Source organism: Podarcis raffonei, chromosome 7 (genome assembly GCF_027172205.1).
Source record: "Podarcis raffonei isolate rPodRaf1 chromosome 7, rPodRaf1.pri, whole genome shotgun sequence".
NCBI lineage: Eukaryota > Metazoa > Chordata > Lepidosauria > Squamata > Lacertidae > Podarcis > Podarcis raffonei.
The window spans coordinates 22,238,970-22,254,717 of NC_070608.1; the positions used below are offsets into that span (position 1 = coordinate 22,238,970).

Genomic DNA, 15,748 nt, shown 5'->3' on the forward strand with positions numbered 1-15,748 from the left:
TGCCACAAGATCCTTCAAGGGATAGGTGGCCAATCTGCAAGGGACAGTGGCTAATCTGCAGCATGAGTACCACAAGGGAAATGGAGAGGGAATAATTCTCCAGTGCTCTGCTGGCTTGGAGCTGCCCCTGGTTCATCAGAAATAGCCAACCGGGGGCCAGAGGGTAATATATATACAATTAAATCTGGATATTTCTGAGCACATTTAGACTGGTTTAAAAATGATCATTTCTTATGCCGAAAATAATACATATTTAACCCTCAAATACTTTCTGTCATACTTTCTCACCATATATGAGAATATATATTAATATTGTTGACAACAATATCTCTTTATTTCACGTTGTTTTCACCAGTTCAAAATACTTAGTTCTTTATTCAACATGGGGGGGGGGGAATCCTATAATCTGGAACTTAACAGAACTGTAAAAGCAGGAAACTATAAATAATTACAGCATCAACACTAAAATCAATGAGACTTATGAAAATATATGCAGCCTAATTCTCCTGCTGCCACAATGAGCTAGCAACTTAAAGGGCCAAATGTTGCTTCCCCGTGTAAGCATATAGCCACTTACCCTTTCAGCCTCAACTTCAGAACTGCAGCAAGAAGCACATGCGACTTAAAGAGGAGAAATACCCTCAGAGCTTTTGCTGCAGCCAGACTCTAGAATTAGTGCACCAATGCAACCATATACTTAGTTAAACTGCTAAATGATACAGTATTTTATTTCTTCATTTTGCACCATGTTTTTCTATCAGAGTTCCCAAAGTGGTTACGTAATGCTACACACTACAACTGCTCAGAAACTTTCCAATAAGCTTTTACTTGACAAAGTACTGACAATGTCAATTTCCTTCCTTTATTCTGGAATCCTAGCTCTTTATACTTTAAGGCCAAAAACAGATGTGACAACAGCAAATCCTATTTGTTTAGACTCAAGTCTGCTCCATCACAGATAAATCAGTCTCAGTTTCAACAGCAAAATAAATATGCTGGCGAGGGAAGCTAAACACCTTACGTCCAATTATTATTATTATTATTATTATTATTATTATTATTACTACTACTACTGCTGCTGCTGCTGCTGCTGCTGTTGCTGCTACTTTATTTATTAATCACCATACACTGTGAAGTCTTAAGGGAACTTACATCTGATAGACAACAAGAATAAAAATACAAAAAAAAAATATACAACATTTTAACCTCTATATACCTTAGTAAGACCATAAATTAAACAGCCAAATAAACTACACCAGGTACCAACAACCAAACATCTGGGAGCAGAGATATTTTAAACCTGGTATTGAAATGATGACAAAGTTGGAACCAGCTGAGACTCCCTGGGAAGAGCATTCCACAATTAGTAGCCACAACAGAATATGTCATCTGCATAGTAGCAACCCTCTGCACTTCTGTAGAATGAGGCATCTTTGCCTCACTTCAGCCCAGCTGCTTTTCTCCCAGCTGAGCTCAGGGGGACAGGGGGATGGGGTGACAAATTTGAGAAGGTAAACTGCTCAAATTTTGCTCTCCTTAAGGAGAGCTTTTCCATGTCTCTTTTGCTCTATAAAGTAAGCCATCCCATTTTGTAGACAATTTGGGCAGCACTATTTAAGCAAATGGATCCTTTGAAAACTCTTTGGTGTGGTGCGCTGGTTAGAGTGCTCAATTTAGACTGGATACACCTGTCTTCAAATTCCCACTAAGCCACAAAGGTTACTTGTGTCAGCCTAAACTACCTGACATGGTTATTTTGAGGATAAAAGGTAGGGGAGGCATACACACCAACCTAAGCTCTTTGGAGAAAGGATAGCATAAAAAATAAACAGAGAAGCTGGCTGTTTCATCCTTCAGCTAATGCACTATTAAATGAACATAGTTTTGGAACAATACATATCTCAATGCAGAGGATATTTGTAAATACATTTTTAATGCACACTAGAGACTTTTCAAGCTTAATAACTTTTAGGAAACTATACTATTTTAAATTATGGTGCTTTCAGGCTCATAAAACTATTTTGAGGTAATGATGACCATGAGAGTAAGTACCGTATTTTTCGCCCTATAGGACGCACTTTTTCCCCTCCAAAAATGAAGGGGAAATGTGTGTGCGTCCTATGGGGCGAATGCAGGCTTTCAATGAAGCCTGGAGAGTGAGAGGGGTCGGTGCGCACCGACCCCTCTCGCTCTCCAGGCTTCAGGAGAGCCCCACCGCCAGCCCCACAAGCTCAGGGGACAGCGGGGAGGCGCAGCGTGCCTTTCCCGCTGTCCCCCGACTTGGTTAGAAGGCTGGCGGGGGGGGAGGGAGAAGCCTGCTCCTCCCCGTCGCCAGCCCCGCAAACTCGGGGGACAGCGGGAGAGGCGAAGCGCGCCTTTCCCGCTGTCCCCCGACTTGGTTAGAAGGCTGGCGGGGGGGAGAAGCCTGCTCCTCCCTGTCACCAGCCCCGCAAACTCGGGGGACAGCGGGAGAGGCGCAGCGCACCTTTCCCGCTGTCCCCCGACTTGGTTAGAAGGCTGGCGGGGGGGGGGAGAAGCCTGCTCCTCCCCGTCGCCAGCCCCGCAAATTCGGGGGACAGCGGGAGAGGCGCAGCGCGCCTTTCCCGCTGTCCCCCGACTTGGTTAGAAGGCTGGCGGGGGGGAGAAGCCTGCTCCTCCCTGTCGCCAGCCCCGCAAACTCGGGGGAAGCTCGGGCTTCACCCGCCCCAGCCCCATGCCTGGGGGGGAAAAATAAATTCCCCCCCCTTTATTTCCCCCTCCTAAAATCTAGGTGCGTCCTATGGGCCGGTGCGTCCTATAGGGCGAAAAATACGGTAACAATCTTTGAAAGTTAGTTTTGGGTGTCTAATGGCAGAACAACAGTACCATATATTCCAATCAAGTCCCAGATTATTGGAACAAAATGCTCTTTTTCTCTCTCTTTCTGGTGAACTGATTTTTGTTTTGCCCTTTCTTTCAGTGTCCTTGAAGAAAAAGGAAAGGGGTTGAAAAAGTCCCTGTTGACACACTTATCAGTATGTGCAGCACTGTGGCTGCATCAGTTATAAAGAAAGTCTGATACCAGGCCTGCAAAGAATACTCAAAAATATCTGTTTAACTTTGGTATATTTTGTTCTGATGGCCCCAGAGAATAAGCAGGAGAAGAACAAATAGGCAAGCTATTATAATTTACCGGGCCAACAACAGTGGCTTAAAGAGTATGCAGTTTCTGGTTCACATAATTCTGTCAAGCATCTGCCTGAAGTCGAGTTTTTAACTCAATTGTCTGCATACTCTTTCAGCAGCATGAGTTCATCCATTAAAAGATAGCATCTTACCTAATGCCACACCATCTATAAGTGATGGCTTAAAAGAGTATTTCGGTGCTCTAGGCCACAGCTTTTTAAATTGAAAAGAACAGCAGAACGTATCAGTTCTGGAATGTGTCTCTTATTCTGGAAATGGTGCCTAGAATCTGCTACCCATAGTCTGCTATTTGTTATTTTAAGAATTATGTCTGTCTGTCTCCCTCTCTCTCTCTAATACATGTCAAAAAAGCCAAAGATTTAACCAGCTTAAATTTGCCTGGTCCAGTTTAACGTGCTGGTGAATCAGGCATTTAGCATTCTAAATTTAAGCACAATGAAGGAATTTATGTTTAGGAAATCTAATTAAAGCTAAACAGTTCAAAAGCACAATCCACTTCAAATTATAACATTTTAAGACTGAATTACTTCAATAGCAGAGAAAGACACCTCAACTTTACCTCAAAATCAACTGTCACACTGTTTAAATTCTTAGTTAGGATCCAAACAACCTTTTATGTTTTACTATGTTTTTATATGCACTGTAAGCCGCCCAGAGTGGCTGGAGAAACCCAGCCAGATGGACGGGGTATAAGTAATAAAATTGTTGTTGTTGTTGTTGCTATCATTACGCCTGCACTAGAACATTTGCTGCATCCCTCTTTCCACACAATATCAGGTACCTTTAATAGGGAGTACTGTGGGATTTGGTAGATCAGAATTCTTTTTTTGGGGGGGGGACTGGTATTTCAACTAGAAGAAAACAACCACAGAGCTCCTGTGAATGCATAGAAGCACTTCAGGAATTTGGATAAGGATTTTTTGAATCCCTGCCAGACAAGCACAGCCTGACTCCCTCCTTTGGCAATCTTCACAGAACTCTAGCCCAATGGTTGCCATTAATTTGATTTGAATTAATTTTATAATGAAATGATTTTAGAATGTATTATTTTATTGTTGTTAGCCGCCCTGAGCCCGGCTTTGGCTGGGGAGGGCAGGATATAAATAAAAATGTATTATTATTTATTATAAAACTTGCTACTAGCTGCTTCTATCATTTATAATTAGAAATTATAGTAAATGATTCGGGCAGTCTGAAATATTACTTTTTGTTTGAAAAATAGTAACAGAAAAATTGTTAATGATATTACTCTTTTATAAAAAAAGCAACTTTAATTTTTGTACATGTAAGATTGTGGAAGATATACTGGTATCTTGTTAGGTAAGGTGTTAAAAATACCGAAGTGCAAGTATATTATGAAACTGAGGGAGGTGAACATTTCAAATTCAATTTTCATTAACACAAGTTAATGAGGTGAAAAATGTCCTGTCTATTTTTTAAAATGAAAGCAAAAAGTGCCTCAGGTAATGTTGCAGAGTAAGCAACATAAGCCAACTACAGTCTCTGCTTCACTTCTATTTCATTAAAATTCCAAGATGTCAGTAGATCTCAGGTTGCTATAGAAAAGATTTCTCAAGCAACACTATTTAAAAGGTACTAACAAAGTATACTTCCTCATAAAACATATCCCCACCCTCCCCCAGCTCTATATATTAATCATGTGTCCAGCTATAGCAGGCATCCCCAAACACGGCCTCCAGATGTTTTGGGACTACAACTCCCATCATCCCTAGCTAACAGGACCAGTGGTCAGGGATGATAGGAATTGTAGTCCCAAAACATCTGGAGGGCCGAGTTTGGGGGTGTCTGAGCTAGAGGTTTCTTTGAAGTTTTCATGGAAGCAGAGTTCTGACACTGGGAGCTGGTAAAGAGTGAACACCTTTTTAAAAAGCAAAACCCATCCATTTGTGCATGGAAGGAGTGTTTGCAGAACAACATAGTGTAGCATTATAATAATCAAACTGGGAAAGCCTTGGATATTTCTAATCTCTACCAATACAATAAATAAATCCAAGTTTTCATTCTAACATGTGATTATTGTCAAAGGTAAAATAAAAGGCCCGTAGAATTGATTCAATTATTTGGCTAAAATGTTCTTCTTGCATGCTTTCTTCAAGCTTTCCTGACCAGTAAATGCAAACAATGGGACTATTTATATGTAATACAGAATAATAATAGCAGGAAATAGCATTAGGCAAATTTAACTATTTCACTTTTGTAAACTGGAGGTGCTGAGGTTTAAATATCAATCTGAATTGATTCTGTTTTGTCTAAAATGTATTATTATTGTTTCCATTGTTTACTCTTTTACATCTGAATATCTACCTCTCTCTGTCTGGGGAGTTGTGGTCATCCATTATTCGATGTCTATCCATTCGGTTCATGGTATTGTAATGTGCAGGAGTAGATCGGGTCCCTCGAGACCCCTGTTCCACATTCCTACTGAAGAAACAAAACCATCAATGTCATGAAGGCGGAAATGAGCAGTTCTCTTTAAAATGAGCCCTGTTAATGAAAATGTTAGCTGTAACCTTTAACATCCTTGACTCTGACAAAATCTGTTCAAAGCGGATAGGATTGGTTGCCTATGCATACATCTTATATAAAAATTGGCATGTACTGCCTTCTCGCTGAGGGGAAAAATTTGAAGAAGAAAAAATCAGAAGCAAGGTAGGGAAGAGGTGGGAAATCTGCACCAGGAATATTTTCACCCTGTCATGATCCACAAACAATTCACTGCAATATTTAATTTTACTGCACGTCACTTAGCCAATGCCATCTAAAAACAAAATGTGAAATCTACATAATTAACATTCCATTTCAGACAAAAGTGTGCAAATTGGAAGTATTTATGCAAAATAACCATCATTTGCCAACCAAACACTTATTAAACCTGAAAACCTGGAGACTTATTAGTTATTGTCCATTTATTGACCTTGGTTAAGGCAGGAAGGGAAGGAATGCGCAATCCTGTGGCTGGCTTTTGATCGCTTAGCCATGATTAAAAGTGCCTGCACCAGCACTAAGTGTTGTATTTTAATTATACAAAATATTATTTAGATGTTTTCCTTATGCTGGAGATTTTTAAGAGGGGTACACAAGACTCAGCTCTTCATATTATCTTTCTCTCCTTTAGCAAGGACAGGTGGTTAAATGCCTGTCAGTTTAAACAATAACCACGGCCATCCCAAATTAAGGAAGCAATTTCTAAATACTCAGGGTACACACTGAGGAAGCATATCTGTCAATTAAAAGAAAAATAAAATATGAAACAGCCCTGTTGGCATCCAAGACATTCAGAATAGAGATAAGGAAAAGCTAAACTAAGTCACCTCATTGTCAGAAGGGGGAATTTCCAGGTTTACAATGGACCACAAATAAGGAACTCATGTCTGCTGCTACCTTTTGGTGTGGGAGTTTCCCACTAAAGCTCTGACCAGACTTGCTTAGCAATAACAAGGTGGTTGCATTATGCGTCCTCAGATCATGGCTGATTACTAAGAATGGCTTAAGTCTTGAGCAGGAGCAGTCCTGTAAATTTGGAGACTTTGTCACTTTTTCCTGATACCCCATAACACTAGCGTCCAGTTTGCCCATGTACAGGAAAAAATAAACTAACTCATTCAGATACTGTGCTTCCTAATCTAACTAAATGTGGCTGTGGAATCTATGGTCAAAGAGGCAGGGTGCAGAAGTCTCTCCATATGTTGACTTAGCTGCTGTATCACACAAAGTTTTAGGGGGAAAGTATCGCACAGAATTTGGGGTTGTTTTGCTTGGAACAATGAAGATAATTGAAGTTCAGGTACCCAGAAGAGACTCTTCCATCTACATCCCATAGACAAATCTCTCAGGGTTTCCCAAACTTGGGTCTCCAGCTGTTTTTCAACTTCAACTCCCATCATCCCTAACTAGCAGGTCCAATGGTCAGTGATGATGGGAATTGTAGTCCAAAAATAGCTAGAGACACAAATTTGGGAAACTCTGCTAATTATATGATACCTTTTTAAGGTGGTTTGGGACCTGAATTTGATTCAAAAGCAGGGCATAAGTAAGTCTAAAATAATTAAGACTGCACTCTAGTTTCTTGTGTCCATTAACATTTAGTGTTGCTAATATGATCTTTAACACACAAACATTATTTTCAGTTGAATGTGACTGAATGTGATTCTGTTGATTGTGATTTTGCAAGCTTCCAGTTGCTGATATATAATTACAAGTCTCAGTAATTTATGAGTAACTGGCTATTTGTATCTTTCACTATTTTTATTGTTGGGTAGAGAGAGAAAAAAGTATCAGTTTCCATGTTGTGGTAGATTGATTTATACTAATAAAAAATGGTTGTGATCATGGTCCTCAATAAAGAACTTATTTTCTAGCTTGTATGTTCAATGAGCAGAAATCTTCCATAACTAATATTCCATGACAGGCACAATGGTTGCTAGGGTAGGGAAGGAAGTCTATCAAGATAACCAGCCACTGGTGGTTCTACAGGTTATTAATATTCCAACAGAGGTTATTCTTTTGCAAATGAAATATTGTTATAAGCTTTCAAGAAAAAGTTACAATAATTTTATACATAACATAAAAAACTAGGCTTAAAATGAATAAATAATAGAGGCTAATATCAATATGAAACTCCTAACTGCACTGTTGCTCTAAGCTGGAACAGACTTTGTCCTAAATCTATATTTTACATCAATGAGCTGAAGATTTTTACATAAACATAAGGTCTTTCTTTGCTGAACAGAATTCAAGTGGCATTTTTAATGCTAATATTGCAAAAGTCATACCATATCTAACAGGTGGGGGAAAATATTATTTCATCAGTTTCATCGGGATATGAACCCATATAGGCAGCATAGGATGGCAAATTAGTACAATACATAATCTGTATAAAGCTCAATAGTTACTACATCGGTTGCTGGCAAGGGTGTTTACTTAGGGAAAAACACCACAGAGAGGTTTTGGTTTTGTTTTGCTTGGATTGCAGAGATATAAATGAAGGAGCAATCATTCTTGCTCTGAATGGAAAGAATTACACTGTATGACTAGTCATTTACAAAGATAAGTGACAAAACAAGAGGTAAATTATTAATAAGGTCCATTACTATATTATAAGCAAAAATATCTGTGTTACTACAGAAAAGCAATTGAATTTTCATATTCTCTCACCCATTATCTTGAGTTTAAAGGAATAATTTTAGTATCTACATAATTTCATGTCATATTCAAACCAACCAACCAACAAACCCAAGCCTAAATCATTATAATAATTTACCTTTGTAGAGGAGGGACACTGGGAGACCATGATCTTGTCCTTCCTATACTGTCTCCACGGTGAGGGGACCCTGACCGAGAGCAGTGATTGGATGACATCACTTGTTCTGGCACTGATAGTGTTGAGCTTTGAAGATCTCGCCCATTATGTCGGTAATCTGGGAGCGGGAGGGAAGGTTGAGAGAGCTGAACTAACGGTACAGGTATGGTGACATTTCACTTTTTCTGTTTTGTTAGATTTGTACAGATGGCAGAAAAGTTGCACCCTGGAGAAAAGATGTCGCAATATATAATGCTGTCAAAATTTTTAAAATAATTACAGGTAGAATTTATACACCACTTTTCAAATTGCTCACAGTGCTTCACGTGTGCTGCCAAAAGTAAAGACACTCATAAGGGAATAATGAAAGCCCTGCTGTATCAGACCAAAGGGACATCTAGTTCAACACCCTGTTTCACACAGTGGCCTACCAAGCACCTATGGGGAGCCCCAAAGCAGGACAAGGGTAATAGCACTCTCCTACTAATGTCCCCCAGTGAAAATATTCAGAGGTATGCTGCCTTTGTTCCTGGAATATCAGAAAAACCAGTAGCTGTTGATATTGTCCATTAATTTCTCTAAACCATTTTAATGACATCAAAGTTAGTGGCCATCATTACATCCTATGGTAAAAGAGTCCATAGTTTAACTATGTACTCTAGGATTAAAAATTTCCCTTTGTCTATCCTGAATCCCCCATCATTCAGGTTCATTGTATAACTCTGGATTCTAGTACTTTGAGAAAGGCAGAAAATCTTATCGCTATCCAACTAGTTTGCCCCATGCCCGTTACTTGCTCTTTTTCTAAACTAAACTAAACTAAACTAAAACTCTCTAAAATCTTTTTAGTTTTTCTTTTAGTTTTTTCTAAACTAAAAACTCTCAAAAGTTGTAAGAACTTGTTCTTGACCTTGCTTTTCCCAGCCTCCCTCCTATTCCTGCTCCTTGTGTGTCATAACTTTTTAGTTTGTAAGTCTGAGAGTGGCCACTCTGGAAGACTTTTTGGCTAAAGGGTAGTGTGTAAATGCCTTAAATAAGCAAGGAAATAAAATAACATTTCTTATAGAGGACTTGCTCCAGCCCCTTGATTCTGCACCTTTCCCAACTCTACAATATCCTTGTTGAGATGTAGCAATCTCAGTTTTCCAAGTATGGTCACAATATAGACTTATATAAAGGCATAACAGTATTAGCAGTTTTATTTTTAAACTTTTTGATACGTTGCTCCCTAACTCGCCTTTTCACAGCTGCCGCTCACTGTGTTGATGTGTCAATTGTGCTATCCCCCATAATCTCAACGTCTCTTTCCTCATCAGTCACTGCCAGCTCAAACCCCATGTTTTGGGAATTTTTGTCCCAATGTGCTTCTCTTTACACTTTCAATGAACTACATTTGCTTTTTGAATGCCTATTCACCAACTCTGTGAATATTCTTTTGGAGCTTTTCATAACCCCCTTTTGTTTTTATCACCCTGAATAATCTGCTACTGCCAGCAAATTTAGCAACCTCACTCCTAACTCCAGACCAAGCCCCAATTCAGATATTTGAGGGGTCCTGCTTTTTACACCATGATTCTGTTCAAAGATTTTCCACAGCCCCGCATTCTTATTGGCTCTCATTTCAACTTCATGTCAAACTTTTCTTTAAAACAAACAAACAAAACCTTGCTCAGCCCACTGCTGACTTTTGTCCTGTTTTCTTGAGCCACAGTGACTCCCAAAAATATTCCCTAATGGAATTTCTATAGGCATCTCCTCCACTTTTGCCAACAACATGTGGCTTTGGTGCTTATGTTCTGTCTGAGTTTTTAAATAATTTTCTCCTTTCCTCATTCTTTATCTTTTCTGCAGGCTCCCTTTGCATATTTTGTCCCTTCCTTAGCCACCATGACTTAGGCCTACTGGTCCTATAATTTCCCTATTACACTTGCTCTTCCCCCATATAGTTCTGCAGTCCTCAGCATATTTAAACACAGTTCTTCCTGTCCCTATAATTCTGCGTGGTTTTAATCCCAACCAAACTTTCACTTTTTAAATAAAAGCTGGGTTGTTCATGAACATTGTACAGTACTGTTAAAAGTTTAATTAACTCTGCAGTTGAAATGCCACTGACCATTCCATGACATCACAGAATTACCGCTAAGATGGGTGGCTAGATGACATATTCCTAGCCCCATACATCAGCCTTTGCCAATAGAGATTGTTCCAATAAAAGGTACTGTCTCACTTATTTTGAATCATTTAATTTCCTGTACATCAGTATCCACTATGACAATTAAACTAAACATTCAATAGTCAACATAAAAAATATGGGGGGGGATTAATGGAGGTTACAGTAAAGTATGAATTCAAAATTTCATTTATCAGGTTTAAAATAAAGTGATCCCTCACTTGGAAAATACTAATTTGTGGTATGTTACAGCTAATATGCTCATAATGCATTTTCACTCGTTCCATGGGGGAGCCCATTAGCGCTGCTAACACTTAGTATCTTAATTAAAAATCTGGAAGGCTGGGGGAGGTTAAAAATATGCCCATTCAATGTGCTGATTATATTATACAGGGAGCTATTACAGAGACAAGGGAAGACAGAAAACCATGAGACAGCCTTAAGAGAGCTTCAGCCTGTAAAAATGCAACTTAATACATCTAAGGCATAAGAATCAGCAAAATTATTTGCAGGGCAGTAACCATATCCATTACCTTTAGAAGAAGGCACAGATTTACAGCAGTCTTACTAAATTTATAGGTTCTCAGTAGCTGTTAAGAATTGATTTTGGAAGCTGCCAGTCCAATGATACATTACAAACAAAAGCGCTTTAGGAGGGGGCAATTTGGAGCAGAAAAGTAGCAGGAAATACTGCTTCCCTGTTCCATATTGCCTCACTCAAGCCACTTCTCCTGCCATGGGATTGCAAACTGGAAATATAGCTTTGAAGAGTGATTTGGAGTAGAGAAGCATCAGTCAGGCAAAGAGTCAAGCACCGTCTCTCCCTGCCACATGTAATTCTGCAAACCTGTCTGGGCCCCAAATGCTTCTGCTAAATCTGGGTATTCTAATGTGAGGTGGGTAAGGACCTGACACAGCAGCGGTGAATTAACATGGAAATAGCCCAGCAGACAAGCACTCACTTGTATAAGGTGCAATCTGGTGAAGCAATTGTTTCCTGCATAGCAAAAAATCCTGAACTATATTCCAACATTTTAAAGTAGACATGGGGGGGGGGGAGAGAAAGAAAACATTTCAAAGCTCTATTATTATCTTGTTCACCTCCTTCTTTCACGTTTAATTTATGGCACTCCAAGGAAGCACTACAGAGTCTCATCAACCATTTTGTCCATGCATGCGCTCCGTGCATCAGCATTGGTGACCATATGCTTGAGATGGTGGACAATTTTGGTTATGGGTTCCAGCATAACCAGCAACCTCTTCATCGACACTGAACTGGACAATCATATTGGCAAGGCAGCCACGACAATGGCTCGTCTCTCCAAAAGAGTATGGGAGAATGTGATGCTAACAACCAATACCAAGATGAAGGTCTACAAGGCTTACATGTTGAGCACACTGCTTTATTGAAGTGCGTCATGGACAACTTAAACCTGCCAGGAAGAACCACCTCAATACCTTCCATGTGTGCTGCGTCAAGATGAGTTGCAGGACAGAGCCCCAAACAAAGATGTGCTGTCCCAATCTCACATTCCCAGCATGTTCACACTCCTGACTCAGTGATGTCTATGCTGGCTTGGTCATATTCACAGAATGGAAGATGGCAGGATCCCCAAGGACATACTCTATGGGGAATGATCAATGATCATGGCCAATGATCACAAATAAGGGAGCTGGAGTCTCCAACAACATTTGGATAACACAATATTGCCTACCCTTGCCTTGTGGCATGTGCCACCACTCTAGAAGTCAATCCATCACTTTTAAACCTCCCCTTTCCAAATAACATAGGCCTTTAAATCTCCCCACCCCCTAAATTACCACCTTGAGGAACCCCAACAATAATTGGGACTAAAGGGGTATTGATCTCACTTCACCCCATGGCCTGGTCCCCATGAAAAGTCACCCCTTCCCCCCCAAAAAAACCAACCCCCCCAAACAAATATGACTGGGGAAAGGGATACTGTGCCTGCCCTTTACAGTTTTTAGGTTGCAGGGAACCTTTCAGATAACCAAGGCTATAATGAGCACAGACAACACCAATGTCCAATTCCAGGTACACAGTGGTTCTAATCAGGAATGAGGCAAGCTGAGTGGCAGTCAGAGGTCAAAGTAAGCAGAAGATCAGGTACAAGACACAGTGCTGTCAACAATATATTGTTCCAGCAGCTCTACCAGCCTTGCATGGAGGCTTCAAAGCCACAGCTGTCAGAACCGCACCCTGGGCTCAGCTGCAGCCTCTTAGAGGTTTCTGCAGAGAGTCCTCCTCATGAGGAGGGCTGCTCCTGACTAGTCCTTTACTCACTAGGAGTCCCCTTCTGCAACAAAACACTCCTGACTGTGAGGGTGTCACGTCTGCCTCTTGAAGCTCCGCCATTCCCAGGGGTTGTTCTGTCTCTGCTTCAGATGCTGAGCTCCCTCTCTGTAGGGAGGGATTCTTGCCAGTTTCCCTTGAGAGTCCTGGCTCGTCCTCAATTGCTGTTCTGGGCTATTCCTAGGTATCTGGGGGCTCCAAATATTTCGCCAGATCATTCTTGGAGGAGGAGTCATCTGGTGAGGGCATGGCAGACTACCCACCCATCTACAGAAGGCTATTTAGATTCCAGAGGTCTGGAAGCAAGCTGAGAAATTCCAGCACAGAAAGAAGGAACAACGAGGAAACAAATGTTTGTCAGCATCTCTACAAAGAAACTCTTTATCTTCAAAGTGCTCTCCTGGCACAAAGACTATTGAATTGAATGTGGTTTGCACTGACAGAATATTTCTTTATGTAATATTTGCTAAGAAATACAAACTAGATGGGTACAAACTAGATGGGTTTTTCAAACAAATAAAGTATAAAAAAATAACACATGCCAATCAGTACTGTGTAAAATCCCTCATCCTAAACATCCTAAACTATTTCCTAGAAGAGCTCTCACCTCTAAGCTTTCATGAGTATTTTCTTCTGAGCTGTCATCTTCTGGACTGAATGTCATACACACATTTCTTCCTTATGCATATCAAAATATGGCACAGCTATTTGACACTAACAGGGTAAAAGCTGTCCAGTTTCCCATTTCATGACAATATGCTACTGTTAGTGAGAATGAATTGCAGATATGGTCACTGTACTACATGAACCCAATTTGAGACTGATTCTGGAACTAGCACTCTGTTTTATGACAAAAAGGAACGATGAATAGGTACTTCCCATTCTTTTAACATGATGATTTAGAGACCATTTGTGCAGTGTGCCTAGGTCCTATAAACTGATCTGCTTTAAACATGCTACTAAAATCCAGAATGGATGTAACATCTGCTTACTAAATATGCTCTAAAGGAACTGCTAACAATAAAATGTTCTTTTGCCAAATAACTGTATCTCTCTATGATGTACTTAACATAGCTCAGGCAAAAGTGAAGCTAACAAAATCCCAATAGGGGATGACAGCAGTTATGATGAGCTGCCTACAACCACTGTGGATAGCATATTTAGTTTGTAGCTGTACTTGCTGTTGGGGCTCCTGCATAAGATAGCAGAGTTGTGCCTTCCTATATTTCAAAGTGTTAAACTATTTACATGCCAGAAGAGTAGAGGAGGGGGAGGGGACAGAAAAAGCAGCTTGAAGTAAAACATACCATGTAATACCTACACTCCTTAGAAGGAATTAACATTTCTGCCTGTTCAACACTTCTGTTGGGATTCCAGATCCCACTGGCATGCCAAGTTACCTCATGGCATGTCTAAACAAGCAGGAAGGTTTTTAATTAAAACACAACAATGAAAGAGTAAGTCAATCAACTTATATGACAAATTATAAATATAAACTTTTTCAGTGTTAAAATCTTATAAATTTGTTACCTGACACTACTCCTATTCCATCATCGCAATCATAGTCTGAGACTTCACTATCACTTATTCGTTTGGACCCTGCCAAAAGAAAGAGAGGATCATAGGATTAATTATAGCCGTTCTATTAAATGAGTACTACATTTATTAAGGCTTGCTGATCATTGTTAACAAGGCTCAACATGTATGCTTTTGTCTCCTATAAAACAAATTATAGCTGTGAAAAGCAGAGAAAAGCAGTATTTTATATGTTAATGGAGTGATCACAATACTTACCAAAATAACTAGAGCTTCATCAGCAAAAGCTGGCCCAAAGTCTATTATTAGACCTTAACAGTAGGTCACGTAAGAAAAAATTGAGACTCTGGTTTAATTTTAAATATGCTTACCCACTTCTCTGTTTCCTACTCAACAGCAGGCAGATATTGCTCAACAGTTTACAACCACATTTAACCTATTTGTCAACAATAAAATAATCCTATTGGACAGGAGGGGTCACTTTAGCCCTCAATGAGTATACAAATAAGATAGGAAAGGACTAAATCATAGAGCTGAACAAGCTAGTAAAGATAGTCAAACTGATGGTATTGAACTTGTATAGTTCATATACAGTAGAGAAGTTTATCTCCCTCAACTGTTGTGTATTTTCTAAATGTAGTGAAATTAAGCAACAGGTAGCACAGAATAAGCTCCTCTGCTTCTTCCATTTTTGCAAGGAGCAAGGGTACTGTTATTCACTGTACACTGAAACACAACATGACCTCAATAAACACGTCCTTCCACTTAAATACCTTGCCTTTGTTTTGACAGCACAACTGTTCTGTATTCAGTGTACAAATAGAGCTCAATACTTTGGGTATAACATAAAAGCTATTGGAAATGGAAAACACAAAGAACGGGCAACCAATTTTATATGATTGATATTCTGAGGCTGAATTCATGAACTGAACGTGCTGCATTTGAATTGGTATGTAACTCAGCTGATGAATTATACAACATGCTATAGGATCCACATTAAGAATAAGAAATACTTAAGCATTCATAGAGCAAAAACAAGAGCTAAAATATCTGAAGAACGAACATCCTACTTATAATTTCTCAAAGCACAAAAGGAAGACAGACTACAGAACCAGCATTCTACAGTTATTTGTACTAATTTTAAAGCAACCCTTTTATAAGCCCCTAAAAAGAAAATTAATGGCTAGCAAAAGCAAACAAAATCAAAACAATTTGATTTTCT

At 39.6% G+C, this 15,748-nt stretch overlaps 1 protein-coding gene across 8 annotated transcripts in view; it reads right to left on the reverse strand.

The window, feature by feature from the left end:
- Positions 1-15,748, reverse strand: part of RIMS2 (regulating synaptic membrane exocytosis 2) — a 345,902-nt gene that overhangs the window by 130,841 nt on the left and 199,313 nt on the right. For 5 of the 8 annotated variants that reach the window (XM_053395467.1, XM_053395469.1, XM_053395474.1 and 2 more), the window contains 3 exons: positions 14,521-14,589; positions 8,468-8,624; positions 5,512-5,628 (listed from right to left, as the gene is read on the reverse strand). In XM_053395467.1, the coding sequence (XP_053251442.1) occupies positions 5,512-5,628; positions 8,468-8,624; positions 14,521-14,589 (343 nt within the window). The remainder of the gene's footprint in view (positions 1-5,511; positions 5,629-8,467; positions 8,625-14,520; positions 14,590-15,748) is intronic. The other 3 variants (XM_053395466.1, XM_053395473.1, XM_053395468.1) reach the window with 1 other exon arrangement.